The sequence below is a fragment of the Ochlerotatus camptorhynchus genome, unplaced genomic scaffold (genome assembly GCF_037179485.1).
Source record: "Ochlerotatus camptorhynchus isolate MF236.1 unplaced genomic scaffold, CSIRO-AGI_Acam_v1.1 ptg000631l, whole genome shotgun sequence".
Lineage (NCBI taxonomy): Eukaryota > Metazoa > Arthropoda > Insecta > Diptera > Culicidae > Ochlerotatus > Ochlerotatus camptorhynchus.
The window spans coordinates 855296-879356 of NW_027041110.1; the positions used below are offsets into that span (position 1 = coordinate 855296).

General features: G+C 42.1%; 2 protein-coding genes across 4 annotated transcripts; one reads left to right on the forward strand and one right to left on the reverse strand.

Annotated features, from left to right (window-relative positions):
- Window positions 1–6851: 6851 nt before the first annotated feature.
- zda (zonda) lies at window positions 6852–9524 on the forward strand. Of its 2 annotated transcripts, none has more exons than XM_065237565.1 (6): window positions 6852–7004; window positions 7254–7930; window positions 7999–8166; window positions 8231–8320; window positions 8378–8518; window positions 8776–9524. In XM_065237565.1, the coding sequence occupies exons 2-6, from the start codon at window positions 7262–7264 to the stop codon at window positions 8878–8880; spliced, it is 1173 nt and encodes a 390-aa protein (XP_065093637.1). In that variant the 5' UTR covers window positions 6852–7004; window positions 7254–7261; the 3' UTR covers window positions 8881–9524. The 2 variants fall into 2 exon arrangements, with proteins under 2 accessions (XP_065093637.1, XP_065093638.1); XM_065237566.1 differs by having other exon boundaries at window positions 6853–7004; window positions 8794–9524.
- Window positions 9525–13964: 4440 nt separating this feature from the next.
- Window positions 13965–17383, reverse strand: LOC135714224 (presequence protease, mitochondrial). Of its 2 annotated transcripts, XM_065237543.1 has the most exons (3): window positions 17250–17383; window positions 16276–17166; window positions 13965–16214 (listed from the first exon to the last, which is right to left on the reverse strand). In XM_065237543.1, the coding sequence occupies exons 2-3, from the start codon at window positions 17145–17147 to the stop codon at window positions 14060–14062; spliced, it is 3027 nt and encodes a 1008-aa protein (XP_065093615.1). In that variant the 5' UTR covers window positions 17148–17166; window positions 17250–17383; the 3' UTR covers window positions 13965–14059. The 2 variants fall into 2 exon arrangements, with proteins under 2 accessions (XP_065093615.1, XP_065093613.1); XM_065237541.1 differs by lacking the exon at window positions 17250–17383 and having other exon boundaries at window positions 13966–16214; window positions 16276–17197.
- Window positions 17384–24061: the final 6678 nt, after the last annotated feature.

Genomic DNA, 24061 nt, shown 5'->3' on the forward strand with positions numbered 1-24061 from the left:
ATTAATGTCGGTTCCTTTCGCATTATTTTTTTTTTTAGATATCCAGTACTTGCAGCTTCTACCACGCCTGTTGATCTGGTTCTTCCTGGGTGACCCCGATGTGCCGTAGAAGTCATCCGTTCCATTATTCCCTCGTGAGCCGGTTCCTTCGACACCATGGTTGTTGTTGTTGTTGTCTTCACAGATTTTATTGTTCTTGGTTTTTTACATTAAGGCCTGTATAGAGATCGAAACGAAGCGAAAATCTCATACAAAATACTACATTTTTCACCTGCATGAAAAACGCAATTGGAAAATATTTCGCTTCGCTTTGAACTGTAAACAGATACGATCCAGCGAAATCTAATTTTGTGGATCGTATCTTTTTCGCTTACGTTTATTTTTTTCGCGCATGCAGAGCTAGCGAAAAGAGCAGCAGCTAAGCGAAAAGTTGACGTTTCGAGAAAGAGATCTGTCAGATTTTCACTTCACCGGAGGTGTAAACTGATCGATTTCGTTTCACATGAACTGTAAACTGCGAAAAAAGGAAACTGGAAAATGTTCCACAAACATTTTGACGTAGGACTACGTCTTTGATTTCTATATGGGGGTACACTTTGTGAAAACCGAAAATGGAACATGTAACAAATTAAGAAAGATTTTGAACGTTAATAACTCAGCTGCCCCTGGTTCAATATCAATAATTTTATCACCAATCGATCAGATATATGGCTACGCATCGATAATAATGCTTCCGAATGTTGATTTTCAACAAGAAACTATTGAAAAACTGGTAAATGTCCAGCATTGTCCAAAAGCGTCGAATTAACTAACAAAATCCACCAATTACCTACATGCATATGCTGCTTCCCCAGCACAGTCGTCAGAGAGTAGTAAGTAGACGAAACAAGTCGAAGTGGCATTCGCCTCCGATCCTCGGGCACGTGCGAATAGGGAGGATGGAATTGCGTAATATGTTGCACACTCATCGCCATATTCAGAACCAAACGCAAATTATTCGAGATAACCACCATCCGTCGTCTGGCTCACCGAGGCGGTGTCTAACGTATCTCCGGTCTGATTTACGAGGTGTGCTGAAGGTGTTCCTGAAAAATGAGATCCGTGATGCTATCACCTACACTAAACACGCCAAGCGTAAGCGGCCATGGATGTCATCTACGTTTTGAAGTGACAGAGTGGTTTCGGAGGTTAAATCATCATCAACTTTGGCAACAAAACGGCTCTTTTCAGGGCCACCAAGCTTATTACAGTAAAGAGTAGGAATAGAAATTCATCTGCCTGTTTGTCCATATTCAGAACCAACGATCACACAAAATGCTCATGTAATCAAACTGGAAGCAGGGGTACAAATAATTTTGATCAACCTTGATCAACTTTGAATAGACACGGCCGGATATTTTCGATGGAAGAAGCAACAATCTAGCATCTAATTCGACGAAGACGGCAGGAAACATTTGTGAAGCCGAGTTATTTACGAAAGAGAGTGTCGATGAAGGGAATCGATAAATGTAGATAGGACCTATTGAAAAGTGACGCGAGATTTGTTTTCCGTACTGAGCTCCAATGCTAGCGACGCCAGGGAGGCAGCTCCCATACCTGGACCCTACCAATCGACCCATCAACTCAACCGGGGACCAACGGCTTTACTTCCCGAAGGAAGGCGTGATCAGAGATGTTATGCCTTAGAACATGCCGGTGGCGCCGACTTAGATTGGACCCAGGCCTGCTGGAGTGAGAGGTAATCACGCTAACCACCGGCGCCGATATCTTTCAAGGTGATATCACGGCGAATGAGATCGACCTAAATTTGAGTTTAGTTATCTCAGAAATAAGAAATAAAGTGAAGGAACTCAGCGATGAGTAAATTTGCCTCATGTTTACCCCGAGGGGGACGATGCAAAAAAGATTGTGTTTTGCTGTGGCTAGCTGCGCGCACGCTGAGTAGATAGAAAGAAGATTGATGACGATTCTGTAGATTTCCTGCAAAAAATTGATGAGCGATGTAAGTAGATGCGACAAATGAAAGAAGATTGTTCGAAGATTGATTCGCTAGTGTGAGATTTGTTGACCATCTAAACTTGAGATTTAGATGTGTCGCCCCCCTCAGTTTACCCAGGGAAAAATTCCCGAATTTGAGAAAAGTAAAGATTGGATTCACTCAGTCTATTGGTACTACTTCGAGATTTAATAAAATTTTCTTCAATTTCCTCATTTTCTGACAGATTTTTTTAGGTTTTCCACAGGAAACCATGAGACAAATTTACTCATCGCTGAGTTCCTGCACTTTTGGTGATTATGAGTGAACTAAACTCACATTTTGGTCGTTCTCATTCGCCGTGTACGCAAAAGGAAAAGAGCCAGTGTCGCTACTTGATAGCAAACTACTCATAATGGGAGGAGTCTTTGTAGCTTTTATACCACTTGGTTGCACATCATTCTGTTTTAACCTGAAAAGTTATAAAAGAGCGCTGCTGTATGGCATTAGCTCATTTTTGCTTCGGACGGCGTGGTGAACAGCAATAGCAGCAGTAGGAAGGTGGTGGCTAGTCCACTCCTTCACACCTAACAAGCAACAATTGGGTTCTTTAATTTTGAAAAATGTATCGCTTTTTATACATCATCTGAAAGAGCTTCGTTTTTGGAGCACAGCGATATTTTTTCGAACCCACACACTTTCATCTCGATTTTTAAATCAAGATTTAAAGCAAAATAATAACTTCACTGTTTGACACTAAACTAACAAACTGACAGCTCGCTCCCTTACAAAGTGACACCGAGGGGCGCTAATAAGGTAATTTTTGCAAATGTAATCTTACTTATTTAAAATAGTTCCAGTGTACCAAAATTGATGAAATTTTGGGTTTGGGTTCCATTTTTAATGCAGATTATGAATATGCATTTACCTCAATACCCTTAAAGAATCCAATTGACTGGTTGTGGCAAAGGAGGAAAAAGTCTGGTAAAGGAGGCGCCAAGCGTCATCGCAAAGCTCTTCGAGATAACCGCCATCGGTCGTCTGGCTCGCCGTGGTGGTGTCAAACGTATTTCCGGTCTGATCTACGAGGTGTGCTGAAGGTGTTCCTGGAAAATGAGGTCCGTGATGCTTTCACCTACACTAAACACGCCAAGCGTAAGTGGCCATGGATGTCCTCTTCAATAAAACGGCCCTTTTCAGGGCCATCAAGCTTACATCATTAAAGAGTTGGAATAGAATTTAGCTGTGCTTGTTTGTTCAGAACCACAAGCCCCCAACGACCACACAAAATGCTCTCCAGAGTTGTAATCTTGTAACCAAACTTGGAAGCAGGGGTGCAAGTGATTTTGATTGATTCTCTAAATCAACTTTCTCTTTGAAAAAAATTACTACAAATTGGGTACGCTTACAATTCAAAAACGGAAAGAGTTGAGATAATAGATAATTGATCAATTAAAAGAACTAAATGCTCTTCACATTTATTCCGTCTGTATTATGTATTTTTATGTACTTGGACGTCACACTGAAGTCTGAATACATTAAGGGTACAGCAATACACGTTAAAATTTAATGTATTGAAGATGTCTGCTGATGTTTTCTACATTACAATTTCTATTCGGGTAGTAATGTACTCGTGCAATTTTTCTGCATCTTAAACTGCCGATAAAGACGATAATGAATAAAAACTGAAAATTTCCATGCATTTCCAAATGGTTTCCTACCATTCCCATACATTCGAAAGTGACTGGCCCTCTGGATGTGGATGATATCAAAAACAACAAAACATGATTAATTAAACGTCAAAAAGCTCTATAGAGTTCTCCTGATGCACAAAAGTGTGCGTGAGACCGCGCGCTACCTTTTTAAGTAGTTGTGATATCGCGATACCTTTTTGTTTCTTCTTCTTCTTCATTTTTATATATGGATGTTGGATTTTAGTGTTCGTGAGATTGCGCTTGGAGATCTCTATATATAGTGTGTTGGGCTTCAGCGAGGGCTTGACTCAATGAATACAGAGAGAGGGTAATACCCCGTTCACATTACAGCGTATATCACGTAATATAGGCTGTCTTGCAATGAGCACTCATACATACGATTTTCAGTGAAAACTAGATGTATGAGTGCTCATTGCAAGAAAGCGTATATCACGTGATATACGCTGTAATGTGAACGGGTTATAAGCAGATCGTAACATATTGTTGGATTAGTAAACCAAAAATTCAACATAAACGCAATTAGTGACGTCACTAATTGCTTGTATCGTACCAATGAGTTGGATTACCGAGGTGAAGTAGTAGGTTAAGTTGTGTGAGTAAAACCCCTTAATGCAATTAGTGACGTCACTAATTGCGTTTACGATGATTTTTTTGATTACTACACAGAAATTCAAAACAACTCAAAATTAAGTTCTTTTCACTCATCTCCCATGTTCCGTACGATAAGCCAAATTTGGGTAAACCGGCTCAAAGTAGTTTGCATTTAAGCACGGCAAAAAAAAATACCCATCGCTAAGTTATTTTCAATTTTTTCTACCCAAAATTAAGTTCAATTAACTCAAATTTGGGTATATCGCATATTACTCAATTTTGGCTTCTTGTACGGAACTAGACGGTTGAGTCGAATCTTTCGTTCTATTTTTGACAACAATAGCGAGAGGAAATGAAACGGACAGAGGTCAAATAACTCAAATTTGAGTTTAAAAAACCCAAGCGGTGGGTAGTTTTGTTTTTCTGTGTAAACAACCATATTTCACGATCTGCTTCACCTCTCTCTGTATCTCATTGGTATCGTACAGGGGTTTTACTTAAAGCCCTACAGTAAAAGTATGGACGTCTGTCAAAAGTTGTTCCAATTGAACCGTCAAAATGCACCGCTTCCCGCATAAACGCGAACCATAAATTGACCTTACCTAAAATGGTTAAAAATTGTTTATAATCCCTGCTAAACTTTAACTGAAATGGTTATGGAACTTTACATGAACGTTTAATGATAAAGTTTCAACCTTATGTATTATGGTTTTTTGGAACTGGACCTTACAAATAATGGGTTGTTAAGAACCATTACCATTCCAAATTCTTGTTTTCTCCATACATTTTCAGAAAGAGAACTATATAAGAACGTTTTTACTTATGATTTGAGAACATTAATGGTAATGGTTATGGTAGTCAGTAAGGTCCATGAATGGTTTTGTATTATCGCTCAACTTTAGGTGGAATATATCGTGAATTGGTAATCAGTAAATTACAGGCAACCAATTCGCGATATATTCCACATAAAGTTGATCGATGTTACAAAACCATTCGTGGACCTTACTGACTACCATAACCATTACCATTAAAGTTCTTAAACCATAAGTTAAAAGGTTCTAATATAGTTCTCTTTCCGAAAATGTATGGAGAAAACAAGAATTTGGAACGGTAATGGTTCTTAACAACCCATTATTTGTAAGGTCCAGTTCCAAAAAACCATAAAACATAAGGTTGAAACTTTATCATTAAACGTTCATGTAAAGTTCCATAACCATTTCAGTTAAAGTTTAGCAGGGATTATAAACAATTTTTAACCATTTTAAGTAAGGTCAATTTATGGTTCGCGTTTATGCGGGTTTGCTCGATTCGAGGCTCGATTGGCGTCTTGCAGCGAAACTTTTTCAAGCTTTCGCCACCTACATTTCGAAGTGAGAACTACTAGAAGGAGGATAGTTTCCAAATTCTCCAAGTAAAACAGACGATTTTTGGGGCAAATCGGTACATAAAGAAAAACTAATAATTTCCGGTGGAAACTTTTGCTTGAATCGTGTAAGAAAACGTGTTTGCAAACTAACTGTTATTATTACGGTATGGATCGGAGATGTTTTCATGGAAAATTATGCATAACAAGTTTGCACCCACAGGTAGAGGTTACCTCCTGCGCAGTTACATTTTTTCGGAAAATGGTGAATATGTGCGATTTTCACTAAGATAAAAGTGGAAATTAAGTGAATTTACTTAGGAAAGATTGTATCATGCTGGTGATAATGGGTAAATGGTTGTATAGGACGCCAATATTCAATAAATGTTCATTTTGGCCTTTTTTAGGTAAACATATTGATACTCACAATTTTCGACGGAAACGCAACGGAACATGAATTACTCAACACGCACCATACTATAAAATGGTGCTCGATGGTTTATAAAGTGATAACAAGATGACAAATCATGTTTATTTTGAGTAATTGAGCAATTTACTTCTGTTTACATCATATGTACGATGCAGCATTGATGGAGCTGTGAAATGAAATGAATATATCTTATGAAATTTCATCTGGAAAAGTCAAAGATGCACATCAGTCTGATCGTGAAAACATTTTCTTCTTCATTTCGAATGTTATATTGGAAGGATTTTACGCAGGCTTGATGAAAATTATGATTTAATGCTAATTTTCACGAATTTTATATGCAGTCTGTCAACATTATCATCATCATGCAGTGGCGACATCTGCGTCGAGCTTTTACGGCAATCTTCCTATTGGAACAGCTTTTTTTCAGTTTTGTGGTGACAGTCGTCCATACTTTTACTGTAGGGCTTTAGTTTTACTCAATGATACAGAGAGAGGTGAAGCATGTCGTGAAATATTGTTGTATTAGTAAACCAAAAAATCAACGTAAACGCAAGTAGTGACGTCACTAATTGCTTGTATCGTACAGGGGTTTTACTCACACAACTTAACCGATTGCTTCACCTCGGTAATCCAGCTCATTGGGTTTTACTCACACAACTTAAGCGATTGCTTCACCTCGGTAATCCAGTTCATTGGGCTTGAGTGTCAGTTGTGTCAGTTCATCGTGTGCGTGTTTTGAACATTGGACGATGAATCAAAGCAAAATCTTGCATGGTGTGGTGTGAGGTGCACTACTTTCTGTTGTTTTCTTTATCATCTGCGGATACTATCTGCGTAAAAAGCAGATCATCAAAAGCAATTCTCCTGAATTTAAACAGAAGTAGTGTTCCATTGTTCGAAGCTAGTGTACCAGGAAGTGGCCCCACGACGGTGAGTAATGGATTAATGAAATTTAGCGAAAATATGGAAATTAGCTGCCTTGTTTCTAGACCTTTCACACGCACGATTTTTTTTTTCTTGGACACGACGTCATTACCTTGTAGTCATGTCGGATGTCTTGTTAAGACTTTCTAATCCACGCACAGCTTTTTACATTGTGACAATAATTTATTGTTATTTGATAAAGAAATAGCTCTGATTGTGTGATTATGAGTAACCATTGTTGATATTGTTTCACAGAAAACAATATGGACGCGGAAAAGTCGAGTAGTAGCTCGTTCGAAGATCTTTCCAACATCAACGAGCAGGAACGGGCCGAAATGAATTCCTCCACAGATCAGCAGAAACAGCAGGAAACGTCCGAAAAGAAGGAAGAGTATATGGATATTCTGGGCAATGGAACACTACTGAAAAAGGTGATAAAGGAAGGTCAAGGCGAGAGACCCGAGGGCAGGGACATTGCCATTATCAACTACACAGGTCGACTGGATGATGGCACCATCGTGGAGGAAGTTCGAGACTATGTGGTTCAAATCGATGATGTAGAGGTTGTCCAGGGACTGGACATGGCTCTGAAGTTGATGAATATTGGCGAGCAGGCTGAAGTGATTGTGACCTCAAGGTTTGCCTATGGGGAACAAGGATGGAAAAATGAAGAACATCCGGAACGAAGCGTACCACCGAATGCAAACATTACCTACACGGTGGAACTGGTCTCGTCCAAAGAGGAGATTGACCTGGAGAGCAAATCGTACGCTGCACGGAAGGAAATTGGAAACAAGAAACGCTTGAGGGGAAACTTTTGGATGAAACGGCAAGAGTACAATTTGGCAATCCAGAGCTACCGGAGGGCACTGGAATATTTGGATGAAAGCGAAGGGGGAATAACGAATCCAACAGAAAGCGGAAACTTGGAGGTATGTATGAGTGCAAGTGTGCTGGGAACGTCTCTCATTAATTTTTCATTTGTATTAATCTATGACAGCCTACGAATGCAGAGCTTCAAGAATTGCTGGAAGATCGCATGAAGGTTTACAACAATTTGGCTCTTGCGCAATTAAAAATAGCAGCATACGATGCTGCACTGAAATCAGTAGATCACGTTCTACAGTGTCAGCCGAACAATGCTAAGGCTTTGTTCAGGAAAGGAAAGGTATATGGAAGAAGGGTGAATCTTTAAGTGGATCGGAAAATTTAACATTTGTTTCTGTTCTCAGATTTTGGACGCTAAAGGCGACACCCAGGGCGCTATATCATTCCTACAGAAGGCAGCCACAATTGACGAGGACGACAAGTTGATCCAATCGGTATGTAGCAACAGCTTTGCCTTTCGAATTGATAAAGATAATTTAAAATTGCTTTAGGAACTTTCCAAGTTAATCCTAAAATCCAAACGGGAAGCACGCAATGAGAAAGATCTATACCAGAAGATGCTTGGACACGCGCAAAAGTTGGAACAGAAAACGAAAGCTGCTCCCACCGCTCAGAACCGTGAAACTTCCAAGGTAAAACCAAGTCCTTAAAGCATACTTATCAGTTCTCGTTGTGTAGTCACTGTGGGAACTAGTAGAACCACATATAATGGATAGCCTCTAGAATTATTCTATCGGTTCGAATGCTTCGTGGTTCAAATTTAACCATGTTTTTCTTTTCTTTTCTTCTTTCTCTCGTTTTTCCAACAATATTGGTTGTATCTTCCGTATAACATCAATTTTTACCACGAAATCACATGTGTATCTGTGTCCCGTTGGATTTGATTTAGCTATCCTCTTTCTTTCAGTTCAAGCTGTGGGGCTACCTGATGGGGTCGATTCTTATTGGTGTCGCCGGTGTGGCCATCTATCGTTACAACAATAAGTACTTTTAGGGAACGTCAGGAACAGCAGGGGCACGGGAGTTGAAATTCCAAATCTGGGGACAAAGCAATTGCATTCTTTTGCGGCAGTGGAGGGACTTTTTTTCTAGTAGTAATCACATTTCATCATCCATAATCTACGGTAGAAGTGAAATGAAAATCATCACATTTACACGTATTTTCGAATGTAGATTAATGTTCACCAACATGGGTAGAATTTTTCAATCAGACAAGCAAATCAAGGCTAAACAATCTTGCAAACAGTAAAAGACAGCTTTTATATAGAAAGGAATAAGATTACGAAGATGCAGTCAACAAAGAATGAAACAGAGTTATGCATTTTTTTTTTATGAAATTTGCTACCATCGTCAAATTAATATCATCCAGTGATGTGCGACTTATCGCGAATAGAATTTTCTAAACACGTTACTGTTAGAGAGGAGGAGCAGCTCTGGAAAACTTGTGCTGTTATTTACATAATTTCTTATTAATCGTCTTTTTATTGATGTTATCGTTTCCTTGGCTCAGCGTCGTAATACATATAGGTCATTCCACAGCTGAACAGGGAAGGTGTTGTACGTACGTAACGTAAGAGTGCATGTGTAGATTTTTCAGTTTTTGATAGCATAATAAATCCAGCTACCTATATATACTAATGTTGCTCCTGTGTTGTGTTTACCGTCCCTTCAAAAGAAAGCCAAAACGCCAAAACTATATTCAGAAGCATGTGAAATACTTCCTTCAAATTTTGAGTGGATATCATACGAAAAATTTCAATCATGTTTTCCAGAAGCTTACAACCCAACAAACAATTTGACCTGATCAAAAGCTGTAGCCGTAGAAGCATATTTTTGCCTGATAAGCTCTTATTCTGTATTCAATGATTGTTGTGAATACACAACACACACATACACACACACACACACACACACACACACACACACACGCACACACACACACACACACACACACACACACACACACACACACACACACACACACACACACACACACACACATACACACACACACACACACACACACACACACACACACACTCCTCCGAAGTAATACGACAAGTGGTTCCGGGGGAAAAGGGCAAGGCGTCTAAGGAGGTTTTAGTGCGGTAAGAATCCCACACACCGTGTCACCGCGACTGTGCGCCCAGTCGTCAAGCGGTGGCACGATGGCCTTTTTGAAGGTTTCCTCCTTGCCAAAAAAAAAAAAAAAAAAAAAAAAAAACACACACACACACACACGCACACACACACACACACACTCTCACACACACACACACACACACACACACACACACACACACACACACACACACACACACACACACACACACATCCAGCATCGTCATCAAGATCGACGTCAAGAATGCGTTCAACAGCGCCAGCTGGGAGGGTCCCTGACTACCTGTGCAGGATCCTGAGGAGTTATTTCCAGAACCGGGTTCTGGTCTACGAGATAGACATGGGACAGAGATCGATTAGGATCACAACGGGAGTTCCACAAAGCTCCATCCTTGGTCCAATGCTCTGGAACGGGATGTACAACGGCGTGTTAACGCTGAAACTGCCCAAAGGAGTTGAGATCGTTGGCTTTGCGGATGACGTCGTTTTGGCAGGTAACAGGCGAGACGCTGGAAGAGGTGGTTGGTGTTGTCAACCGAGGCAATCGACATGATTGGTAACTGGATGCAACGAGCGAAGCTGCAGATAGCCCACCACAAAACGGAAGTGTTATTGGTCAGTAACTGTAAAGCGGTACAGCGGGCAGAAATCACCGTCGGGGAGCACACCATAACCTCGAAGCGTGTGTTAAAATACCTGGGAGTGATGATCGATGACCGGCTAAACTTCAACAGCCACTTCGAATATGCCTGTGAGAAGGCTTCGAAGGCCATCAACGCGATAGCGAGAATCATGCCGAACAACGCTGGTCCCAGCAGTAGCAAGAGGCGTCTTCTGGCCAGCGTGTCATCATCGATACTGAGATATGGAGGTCCAGTCTGGGTCCCAGCGCTGGAAACGAAGCAGAACCAAAGGAAACAGAGCAGTACGTACCGGCTCATGGCCATGCGAGTCGTGAGAGAGAAGTTGGAAGAGTACGGAAAGTTGTGAGAGTGGAGTCATTGGCTAAGTAGCAACAGGAGTGGAACACGACGGAGAACGGTAGATGGACACATAGACTAATACCGATTCTTTCGACCTGGGTGAACAGAAAACACGGAGAAGTCAATTTCCACCTAACGCAGTTCCTGTCTGGCCACGGCTGCTTCAGGAAATACCTGCATCGGTTCGGACACGCAGCGTCACCCCTCTGTCCGGAGTGTGGCAACGTCGATGAAACGCCGGAGCATGTGGTCTTCGACTGTCCAAGGTTCGAGGCAGTGCGAACGGAGATGCCCGTCCTTAACGTGGAGAATGTCGTCGATGAAATGTGTCGAGAGGAGGACACTTGGAATGCCGTCAGCAGGCCAGTCACGCAGATTATGTCGGATCAGCAGCGTAAATGGAGAGAAGAGTAGCGATCTAGCAACGCCAGCTACTGTGTTACCTGACTTATAACGAATATACGTTGTATACGAGTACCCCGAATACAACGTATGACTCGTCTTATTTTGCATAGCATATGCAATGTAAAATTAGACGAACTATACGTTGTATTCGGGGTACTCGTATACAACGTATATTCGTTATAAGTCAGGTAACACAGTAGCGCTGAGAGTACGACAAGTGCATGAACACAGCCACCCCCCGAAGTAGTCGCTTCACAGTGGTCCCGGGGGGATCCAGGCAGAGGAGAGAGTAAGGAATAGGTTTTAGTGGAGCTGCACTAGGCAACTAGTGGATACCACTCCGTGCCAACTTCACTACAGGCCAGGCTTCTTGAAGCTTTCCTAAACCTTAAAAGAAGAAGAAAAAAACATCCAGCATCGTATAGGCCTATATACTTGCTGGATACAGTCGGAAAGCTATTGGAGAAGATCATCCTCAACAGGCTAACGAAATGCACGGATTGTCGGTGAGGCAGTTCGGATTCCGGAAAGGGAGATCAACGGTGGATGCAATTAGGACAGTGGTCGAGAGAAGCGGAGAGGAGATCGATATTGCGCCGTGATAACGATCGACGTGAAGAACGCATTCAACAGTGCCAGCTGGGAGCCCATCGCCGAAGCACTGCATGGAATGCGGGTTCCTGATTACCTGTGTAGCATTATAAGTAGTTACTTCCAGAACCGGGTTCTAGTTTACGAGACGGACATGGGAGAGAAATCAAACCGGATCACGGCAGGTGTGCCACAAGGCTCCATCCTTGTACAACGGCATGCTAACGCTGAAGCTGCCCAACGGAATCGAGATTGTAGGATTTGCGGATGACGTCGTCTTGGCGGTAGTAGACGTTGGAAGAGGTAGAAATGCTGGCTACCGAGGCGATCGACACGGTTTCCAACTGGATGCAAAGATTGAAGCTGCAGATAGCCCACCACAAAACGGAAGTGGTATTGGTCAGTAACTGTAAAGCTGTTCAGCGGGCAGAAATTACCGTCGGAAAGAACGCCATAGCATCAAAGCGCGTGCTTAAGTATCTTGGAGTGATACTCGATGACCAGCTAAACTTCAATAACCACGTCCACTACGCATGTGAGAAGGCGGCGAAGGCGGCCATCAATACAATAGCTAGAATCATGCCGAACAACTCTGGACCAAGCAGCAGCAAGAGGCGTTTCTCGCTAGTGTATTGTCGTCGATACTGAGGTACGGAGGTCCAGTCTGGGACAAGGTTGCAAAGACTCATTTCAGCTAAAATAATGTTTTTCGGAATAATAAAACCAAAAGATGGTATGATGGCATGTTTTACTTGTAACTTACAAGAAGAGGTTACAAAGTATGCATTGGAAACATAAAACCTGTAAATTTTGCTTTCTATGAGTCACAATCAGCGATTTGCTGATCGCTGAGTGAGTGAGTGAGTGAGTTTGTGAAAAATCGCTGATTGTGACTCTCATGAAGTGAAATAAACAGGTTTAATATGTCAAACACATTCTTTGCAACCTATTCTTGTATCCTACCAATTCAAAATTTGATCATGGCATCTAATTATTTCATAATTTAGAAAAACATTGTTTTAGCTGAAATGAGTCTTTGCAACCTTGGTCTGGGATGCAGCGCTGAAAACGAAGAAGAACCAAAGAAAATTGAACAGTACGTTCCGCCTCATGGCCATGCGAGTCGTGAGTGCGAACAGAACCATTTCGATGGAGGCAGTATGCGTTATCGCCGGTATGATACCCATCGTCATCACCTTGGCGGAGTCCACCGAGTGCTATATGCGAAGAGATACCAGAGGAGTACGGACATTGGTGAGAACGGAGTCGATGACTAAGTGGCAGCAGGAGTGGGACGCAGCGGAGAACGGTAGATGGACGCACAGGCTAATACTGATTATTTCGACCAGGAAGTACCTGCATCGCTTCGGACACGCAACGTCACCCCTCTGTCCGGAGTGTGGCAACCTGGACGAAATGCCGGAGCACGTAGTTTTCGACTGCCCAAGATTTGAGGCAGTGCGAGTGGAGATGCCGGCCCTTAGCGCGGGAAATGTCGTCAGTGAAATGTGCCGGGATGAGAGGACGTGGAGCGTCGTCAGCAGGGCACTGACGCAAATACTGTCGGAGCTGCAGCGAAAATGGAGAGATGATCAGCGAGTTAGCAACGCCGGCTAGCTGAGCTAAAGAGAAGTGCTTGAAATTTGAGACTGTGTAATCCTTATTTTTTTGTGGGTATTGGAGTGGTAAATTGAAAGCCGGAGTAAACTCCCAGTAAGGACGTAATAAAGCCAAAGAAGAAGAAACGTGTAAGCCACCAAACCGAGGGGCTGTCTACAAACTACGATGTTTTAGGAATTCTTACCCCCTCCCCCTGAGCAAAATCTTCAGAGCTGCTGCAGCGAAGATGATACCAGCGCTCGAACCACGTCGGCTAGCTGAGAAAAATAAGATGAGCATGAGATCAGCCTCCCCTCGAAGTAGATAATACTTTATAGTATGCATCGGAGCAGATTGGAATATAATTTCGGTATCAATATTTTTCAATGCTCTAGATGGCTTTTCCAATTTATATTTACAACAACACATTATTCAAATGGAACATCTCTACCCTACCTAACCCTTAAATACAACTTACAAAGCAAAAACACTCCACTTTTCCCCATCCTTCTTGAGTCCGTCGTTCTCCGGACCGAGCACGCTCTTTCCTACCACGGCAACAGCGCCCGGTTTCAGGTACCTCTCATTTACCTGCATCAACTGGTCCTTGCCGACCGACAGTACCTCATTTCGATGCTTGTTGAAGCGCTCCTCACTGATGCCATGCCGGAATAGGTCAATTCCCTGGTCGATGGGTGCAATCGGAATATCCAACTGCTGCAGCACGCCGAGCTTCGCTTCGAACAACGTCTGGCCATCCATCTTGGCCAAGTTGTCAACCGTCCACTGGTAGGCCTGATCGAAAACATCCAACGTTACCCGGGAGTTTGGATCCCGGTAGCTGAAGAAGTTGAACAAACCATCGGTGGTGATTTTGGCGCCAGACCCGTAGGCACCGTTTTGCTCTCGGACAACCGGAAGAAGGTATTTGGATGAAAGGTACTTGGCAAGAACTTTCAGCGCTGCATAGTCTGGGTGGGAGTACGGCACAGTTACAATCGATTTGGCGCAATAGTTGACTGGGATGTTCATAACGGTTTGACGGCATGATGGGTCCAGATTTTTGGAAGTGTTCCACGTGGTTTCCGATGGTCGAGATGGAATGCTAGCGATAAAATGTTCATACTGGGAGAGAGTATCGGCTTCACTGTCTTTGTCGTAGTTCAAAGCGCACCGAAGACTGGATTTTTTAAACAGAATTTCCCCAACCAAACGCAGTTTTTCGAGAACCTGCTCGGGCGTGTTGTTTTTGGCCAGATTCTTCATAAATGCAATGTGTTCAATACCCATGAGCTGCTCCTTTAACCGGCCGGATTCGGTAACCAACCCATTCGCGTTCTGCATAGCGTACAGATGACCGGATTGTGCGATTCCTACCGAAAGTTCCGACATGTAATTTTCCATCAGCATCTCGAACCGGCCGACATCGGTGAGATCAATTTCGTTGAAAATCTTTCCCAGGATATCGAACATATCGGGGACGTTTTTGTTGAGGGCATATGATCCAACCAAAACTCCAAACTCATACCGTCCGTTATCGTCGATGTTCTCCGTAAGGTGGGTACTGAAATGAATTCCAGCTGTTTTGGAGCTAATAATCTGATCGAAATTACGGTAGTTGATGTCTTTGGTTCCGAACTGGTTGATCACAGCATTGAAAAGAGGTAACAAGAGCTTCTGTTCGTCTGAGAGTACCTTGGCGTCCAGAATTCCTCGGAAGTACGTTACGCCATTCGTATCTACCCGACATGTTTGAGTTGGAACGTTTTTGATCAACTGTGCTTTGATATCGTTATTTGCAGGTGACTGTCGAATTTCTTCAAGTTTCAAACAAGGCAGCACATCCGTATTTGGAATCGATTTTTGTTCTTCCGACAACTGCAATCCCTCTTTGAAGATGCGCTCTCGGTCCTTATCCGTCAGTCGATCAACCTTGCCAGCTAAATTTTTCTTCTCACTCTCATTAAACTTTTTCTCGTACTGCTCGTCTGGGGACATAGTCATGGTTAGTCGATGTTTGTTGTTTCTGAAGTAGAACTCGACCTTGCTCTGCAAATATTTTGGATCTCGCGCCAGATTACCTCTCAGTTGCTGAACCAAGGCACTGACATTCATCGATTTGATCAAATCACCATTGTGGTTCCACAGTGGCGTCAAATTGAACAGCAAACCCAGTCCAAATTTCGTCGATTGATGCTTCATCTGAAGCTCTATATGATGCAGCACACTTTCCAAATGGTTGTTATCGAATCCTTTCTCTATAACCTCGTCGATTGTTTGGTCGAAAATGTTCTGAACCTTTCCGAAATCTTCCACCGGAAGGTCTTGCAATCCAAGCACAAACATCGTGTCACGAATATTTGGGTCAAATCCGGTCAGCTGGTTGTAGCCACCGGAGATGTTAGGTTCAATTAAGCTCTTGTAAAAGTACGAATTTGGACCTTTCACCAATAGCTCCGACAGAATGTAAATCAGGAACGATTCATACACATCGGTGATATCCGCCATCAGGTATCCAATAGCAATTTGATTCTGCCGTTCCAGCGGAGCTCCCATACTATCAAAACGACCCTGTATATGACTTTTCTCCGGCTTGCTCCAACGCTTTTGCGGAGGAATGATGCTGTAGCTGAAATCCAATTAAAGAAAAATCATCAGTACATATCAAATACAAGAGGAGCAAAATGTACCTTGAATCAATTTTCTCAAATTCCCTCAAATATCGCTGGTGCACATACTCCATCGTCTTATCCAAGTTGAAGTTTCCGTAGCTGTAAATTCTCGCATTGCTCGGGTGGTAGTACGTACGGTGGAAGTTAACCAAATCCTCATGTGTCAGCTTGGGAATTTCCAGCGGGTCTCCACCGGACACGTATCCATACGTATGATCTGGCAGTATCTGGTTGAAAAACTTCTGCCCAAAAACAGCCGAGTTTTCCGAGAATGCTCCCTTCATTTCGTTGTAAACCACCCCTTTAAACACCAGCTCTGAGCTCTTGTTCTGCAATTCAGAATGCTCCAGCCGCCACCCTTCCTGCAGGAAATCCAAGTACTTCAAGTTGGGTCTGAATACCGCATCCAGGTAGATCGATTGCAAGTTCCTGTAGTCCACTTCATTGGTCGACGAAAACGGATACAGCGTGTAGTCTGGCCCGGTCATAGCATTCATAAACGTAGCCAAACTTCGGTTCAACATTTTAAAGAACGGATCCCGTACAGGAAAACGCTCCGATCCACAGAGGACATTATGCTCCAGAATATGCGGTAAACCTGTTGAGTCAAACGGAGTGGTGCGGAAATTGACAGAGAACACGTTGTTCGAGTCATTCCGATCGATGTGCAGATACTCTAGACCGGTTCCCTCGTGTTGGAACATGTAGGCCGTCATGTTGAAGTCCTGGATGAATTGAGACCGGGTGCAAAGGAAGCCATTGTATTGATTTCCAGGCTTGTAGCGATCCGATGCTTTTGTATTCGACAGTATCGCTGGGTTGACTTTGGGAACAGTCGAAAGCGATCGCCGCAGAGCCGGAAATCGGCTGCAGGAAAGTTGGCGAAGCATTTTTGTTGATTTCTGTTGACTAGAAAACATTGAAACCGGCGAAACGGTTATGTAACGATGTAATACTAGGTTGATTTGAAACTAAATTCAGTAGGAAAATACCTCTTTTCACAGCTGTAAGATGATTAATCTGAGATAGGTGGTAGCTAGTACGATAATGTACTTTTAATAAAATTGCACAATAAATTCCTAGATTTTCTCACGCACCGAAACTGGCGATCAAACCAAAATCGCACGGAACGCAGAATAATGAAAACATTGTCAGTTTCGATTTATTTGACATTCGGTAGCAATGACGTTTATATAAGGTCTGGGCCAAAGGGCTTATTGGTGTTAGTGAAATGTGCAAATCAGTGCCAACATTTCAAAGGGGCGTAATTGCATTTGTAAACAATGACTTTAGCCGTCGATTTTTCGCTTTTGCTAACTCATGAAAAATAATTATACCAGCATGTAGAGGAATGTCTCCTCTACCAACTAGCATTGTAATTTTGGAGAGGTTAGTGGTGTTCGTATTATATTGCAATGTTTATCTTTTTACACGAAATAGCTGTTGGCAGTGACGTATTTCTATCTGTTCTGAGTATGTTGGCAGTGACGTATATCTATCTGTTCGCAGATGTTCAGCAATGTTTACAATAGAGTTGTTGTTATTCACGTCGTCGTGATTTTGCGCTGCTAAATTTGTCATTTTTTTTATCACACGGGCTATCGTTATTCGTGTTTTTCCGTTCGGTATACTTGTAATATTGTACTGGTTGTTAGTGGAAAGTGTAGTTCGTTACGATAATCGGCCAATTACAGCATATTTTGTGTTGTGAAAACAGTGAAAACATTACCCGCATAAACGCGAACCATAAATTGACCTTACCTAAAATGGTTAAAAATTGTTTATAATCCCTGCTAAACTTTAACTGAAATGGTTATGGAACTTTACATGAACGTTTAATGATAAAGTTTCAACCTTATGTATTATGGTTTTTTGGAACTGGACCTTACAAATAATGGGTTGTTAAGAACCATTACCATTCCAAATACTTGTTTTCTCCATACATTTTCAGAAAGAGAACTATATAAGAACGTTTTTACTTATGATTTGAGAACATTAATGGTAATGGTTATGGTAGTCAGTAAGGTCCATTAATGGTTTTGTATTATCGCTCAACTTTACGTGGAATATATCGTGAATTGGTAATCAGTAAATTACAGGCAACCAATTCGTGATATATTCCACATAAAGTTGATCGATGTTACAAAACCATTCGTGGACCTTACTGACTACCATAACCATTACCATTAAAGTTCTCAAACCATAAGTTAAATGGTTCTAATATAGTTCTCTTTCCGAAAATGTATGGAGAAAACAAGTATTTGGAATGGTAATGGTTCTTAACAACCCATTATTTGTAAGGTCCAGTTCCAAAAAACCATAATACATAAGGTTGAAACTTTATCATTAAACGTTCATGTAAAGTTCCATAACCATTTCAGTTAAAGTTTAGCAGGGATTATAAACAATTTTTAACCATTTTAGGTAAGGTCAATTTATGGTTCGCGTTTATGCGGGTATCCAATCACATATTGGACATATTGGACACGACTAGCATTGGGCGATCTCGAGAATCCAATTCCTCTTTGCGTATTAGAGCATCTCCACCGCTGTTTCTAAATCACTTTTGGAAACTGAGTCAGCATGACTTCCGCCTGTGACCAATGCGCTAAGCCAGTTAAAGGCGATGAAGAATCCGTCTCCTGCATGGCTTTTTGCGACAGGATAATTCACCTAAAGTGTGGCGGCACAAAGCTGAATAACCCGCATAAACCATAAATTGACCTTACCTAAAATGGTTAAAAATTGTTTATAATCCCTGCTAAACTTTAACTGAAATGGTTATGGAACTTTACATGAACGTTTAATGATAAAGTTTCAACCTTATGTATTATGGTTTTTTGGAACTGGACCTTACAAATAAAGGGTTGTTAAGAACCATTGCCATTCCAAATTCTTGTTTTCTCCATACATTTTCAGAAAGAGAACTATATAAGAACGTTTTTACTTATGATTTGAGAACATTAATGGCAATGGTTATGGTAGTCAGTAAGGTCCATTAATGGTTTTGTATTATCGCTCAACTTTACGTGGAATATATCGTGAATTGGTAATCAGTAAATTACAGGCAACCAATTCGCGATATATTCCACATAAAGTTGATCGATGTTACAAAACCATTCGTTGACCTTACTGACTACCATAACCATTACCATTAAAGTTCTCAAACCATAAGTTAAAAGGTTCTAATATAGTTCTCTTTCCGAAAATGTATGGAGAAAACAAGAATTTGGAACGGTAATGGTTCTTAACAACCCATTATTTGTAAGGTCCAGTTCCAAAAAACCATAATACATAAGGTTGAAACTTTATCATTAAACGTTCATGTAAAGTTCCATAACCATTTCAGTTAAAGTTTAGCAGGGATTATAAACCATTTTTAACCATTTTAGGTAAGGTCAATTTATGGTTCGCGTTTATGCGGGAAGGCTTTTCTGAACATTGTCCATACTAGCCCGAACCTGTTTTGGATGTGTAACGAGTGCGCGAAGCTGATGAAATGTGCTCGATTCAAAACTGCCGTCTCGTCGTTTGGCAGTGTGATTAATTCTATCACCGAGAGACAGGAAATCGCACACGCTGAGCTTAGGAAGGAAATGGCTAAGCAAGAACAGCAGATCGCTCAGCTATCAAAACGAATCGCATTGACAACTCCGACAAACTCTGATTTCATGCGTCAACCGCCATTAAAACGGCGCCGCGATGAAGGCTCGCTCACAGGCAAACCACTTGTTGGTGGTTCTAAAGCAGTAACAGGTGACAATGCCTTTACCGAGGTCCTTACTGTCCCTGAACCCACCGAGCTGTTTTGGCTGTACCTTTCTCGTATTCATCCTAGCGTGAAATCGGAATCAATCGAGAAGCTGGTGAAAGGTTGTGTACAGTGCGAAGATCCGATTAAGGTTGTGCCGCTAGTCAAAAAAGGATCCGACATCAGCCGTATGAGCTTCATCTCGTACAAAGTCGGAATGGATCCCAAACTACGCGAAGCTGCTGTTAGATCGGATACATGGCCGAAAGGAATTTTGTTCCGTGAATTTGAAGACGGTTCAAAAAACATGTGGTTGCCTCGTTTGAACACGCCTACCATCACAATCTCTCCTATTACGGGACCTTCCGAGTTCTCAACTCCCATTTCCGGACTAGACCCAGTCTGCTGATTCAGAATTGGATTTTGCGTTGTGAATCGGAGCGCTGTAGACCAGAACGCAATGCCTGTCGCATTATGGGAGACCTCGAACCACTCGATCCAGTCGCGCTAGCTGTTTCCCGCCATCAAAGTCGTTCTATTTCCTGCCATCAGAGTCGTTCTGGCCCTGCGGTCGAGTTCGGTGGTGGGGTCTCCCAAGCATCGTCTTCAGGCAAGTATGCATTAGGGTGTTTCATTTTGAAAAAAGTGATGAATTTTTGATAGGCCACCCTCCAGTTCGATTCATAGCCCCAAAATATGAACCTGTGCAAAAAATGGTAAAGATTGATGAAGGTTTAGAGGTCGCGCCAATGATTTGGATTTTGTATGGAGATTTTGGTGAATTAGTATGGGAAATTATTGATTTTCGTTTACATTGCTCTAACTTTGGTTGTAGTTGTCCAAACGTTGAAAAAAAAAAAATATGTGGTTGTCATGACAATGATCAACAAGCCTGTTGTTGTTGCGATGAAATTGGCGTTGTTGCCTTGTACATATTCATCTGTCAATTTACCCTATTTTGCCATTTTTTCACATTTTTATAATTCTTGATACGCTGCAAAACTGAGCGTAGCAACTGTAGGCTTTTTGTTTATTGCCATAGCAATAACATACTAAATTTTTTCGACATTTGGACAAGTAGAAGCAAAGTTATAGCGATATAAGCGATTTTTTAAATTCTTCCATAGTAATTCCCATACAAATTTCAAATCATTGGCGCGACCTCTAAACCTTCATCAATCTTTACCAATTTTTGCACAGGTTCATATTTTGGGGCTATGAATCGAACTGGAGGGTGGCCCATCAGAAATTCATCACTTTTTTCAGAATGAAGCACCCTAGTATGCATACATTAGTTATAGTCATTTGCCTGATCAGTTTCCGTGTTCCAGTGCAACGCTTCAAGCACCTGCCGGCTGTTTCCAGTTGAGAAGCACTTCTGATACTGCTCATTCACAACATCCGCTTCACTGTTCGAACAATCCTAATTCATCTCCGGGACGCACAATAGACCGCTCTTTGGAAGCTCCTGGTTACTCCAGCCCAGTCGTGCCGATTCCCGCCAGCGTTCTGCATAGTCGTCCTGGACCTGTGGCTGGATATGAATCAGGAGTCTTCCACCTTGCCTCTACAAGCAAGTACAATCAATATATTAACTATTCACTGCCTGATGCCGATCAAATTTTCAGCAATTCTAACTATGTTAGTCATTGTGATGATGCCTCTGTAACTCCTAATCTTGGAAACCCGGAACGCGCCGTAGAAAGCCCCATGGAAGCCCCCAATCCCTCCGTCTCAGTCCTGCCATCAGCAGCCTTCGTTCATCATAGTCGTTCCGGACCTGCTGTCGGATGCGGAGAGGGGGTCTTCCAACCCACTCACTATGGCGAGTATCCAATGAGACTTGATGATGGTCAGTTATTGCCTGATGTATCTGTGATTTCCAGGGAGAGTAGTCGTTCGATTCCTTGCCGCAAGCAGGACGTCGTGATCTTCTACCAAAACGCCGGTGGAATGAATTCTGATGTTGAAGAATACCGCCTAGCTGTATCGGATCGTTGCTACGATATTATTGTCCTGTGCGAAACGTGGCTCGATTATCGAACGCTTTCCAGTCAAGTCTTCGGTCCTGACTACGAGGTCTTTCGTTGCGATCGGAATCCTAACAACAGCCGTAAATCTACTGGTGGAGGTGTCCTTGTAGCTGTCCGTAGCGGGTTGGAGGCAAAGGCCATCGAGAACGATTCATGGAACAATGTGGAGCAGGTTTGGACAGCCATCAATCTGGGTGATCGCACACTATTTCTATGCGCTCTGTACATTCCACCTGATCGAGTCCGCGACAATGAACTCATCGATACTCACTGTCGGTCAGTTTTCACAGTTGTCGAAAGTTCCACTCCAGTTGATGAGATATTCATTTTTGGTGACTTCAATCTGCCAGGCGTTTCGTGGAGTCCAGCTCATAGCGGATTCCTGTATCCAGATCCTGATAGCTCTACATTTCACGCAGGAGCTATTAGCCTTCTCGATAACTACAGCGCAGCGACGCTTTCTCAAATTAACCATGTAGTTAATGAAAATGGTCGTAGTTTGGACCTCTGCTTCGTGAGCACACAGGACAGGGCTCCATCAATTTCCTCGGCTCCTTGTGCACTAACTGAGCTAGTTCCACATCACCCTCCTCTAATTGTCACTGTTGAGGACAAACTCGTGCGTGATTTTGGCGACTATACTGCTACGGTTTCTTATGACTTCCGTAAAGCTGACCACCGTAGCATCATAGATGTATTGTCTAGCATGGTATGGGAGAATATCCTTGATCCAGATGACGTTGAGGCTGCAGCGCAAACCTTTTCACATGTCTTTTGGCATATGTCATTGACAGACACGTCCCGAAAAGAACTCACCACAAAGTGTCTCACCCTCCCTGGCAAACGAGAGAGCTACGTAGGTTGAAGTCAATCAAGAGAGCAGCATTGAGAAGATTTACGAAGTATCGCACGCTTCCTCTGAAACTACATTATGTGAGGCTGAATCACATGTACCAGCGAGTCAGTCGTGAATGCTTTTCAAATTTCCAACGAGGCATCCAGCGCAAACTTAAGCTACACCTGAAATCCTTTTGGAACTACGTGAACAAGCAACGCAGGGAATCCGGCCTCCCATCGTCTATGGAATTCAACGGAGAAGTTGCTGCCACTGTTCAGGATATATGCCACCTTTTTTCCGAAAAGTTTTCCAGTGTATTCACTAATGAGACACTAACTGACGACCATATTAACCTCAGGGGCGATCCCTCCATATGTCCAACCTCACGGAACCAAATTTTGTTCATTTAATTTAAAAATATGTATGTTTAGTAAATAAAAATATGAATAGTTCAAAGTAAATTAAAAATATGTTTTCAACAAAAATATGTATGTTTAAATTAAATTCAAAAGCATGTTTATTTCAACAATACATAATCTGGGTAGTCAATTTTTAGCGTGTCCTTTTTTCCTTCTTGTTTACATTCGGCAAACTTAACCGAAAACGGCCTGCAAGCGGCGAAACCAAAGTAGAGGGTCCGGAAACCAACGCAAGCAAGTGTTCCAAGCTCGACAAAACCGGTGGAACATCACAATATTAACGTCAATCCGTCGTGTCTGATGCCGATCCCCATATCATCCTCACCCCCCCCCCCCACCCGACGTCGAAAGAAAAACAGATCATCCACGAACACTAAACTTAGAAAGAGGCCGGTATGAGGACCAGCGTCAGAAACGAAAAATGACGCTAATATCACAAAGTTTCACCGGTTTTACTGAACTGGATCGGATCGGACACCCATCCCGACGGGTCCCCGGATCCAAACATCCACAGACTTTCCATAATAGCAGAAATTTCCATTTATTTGCTATCCATTTTATTTTGATTTATTCAGCATTCAAAGGCTAAAATAATTTCAAAATATGTTTGTTTATTTTAAACATGAAAAGCATGTTTAAAATAAACATATTAATTTTTGATCGCATATAGTTTACAAATAAATCAAAAATATTCACGTTTATTTTCAACACGAATATTTTTAAAATAAACGTAACATTATTTTTGTTTTAAACATTATTATCA

Coding starts and splice junctions, on each gene's coding strand:
- zda (XM_065237565.1), top strand. CDS start 7,262: ATGGACGCGGAAAAGTCGAGTAGTAGCTCGTTCGAAGATCTTTCCAAC. Junction 7,931..7,998: donor CAGAAAGCGGAAACTTGGAG/GTATGTATGAGT, acceptor AATCTATGACAG/CCTACGAATGCAGAGCTTCA. Junction 8,519..8,775: donor AGAACCGTGAAACTTCCAAG/GTAAAACCAAGT, acceptor GATTTGATTTAG/CTATCCTCTTTCTTTCAGTT.
- LOC135714224 (XM_065237541.1), bottom strand. CDS start 17,177: ATGTTTTCTAGTCAACAGAAATCAACAAAAATGCTTCGCCAACTTTCC. Junction 16,215..16,275: donor TTTGAGAAAATTGATTCAAG/GTACATTTTGCT, acceptor ATTGGATTTCAG/CTACAGCATCATTCCTCCGC.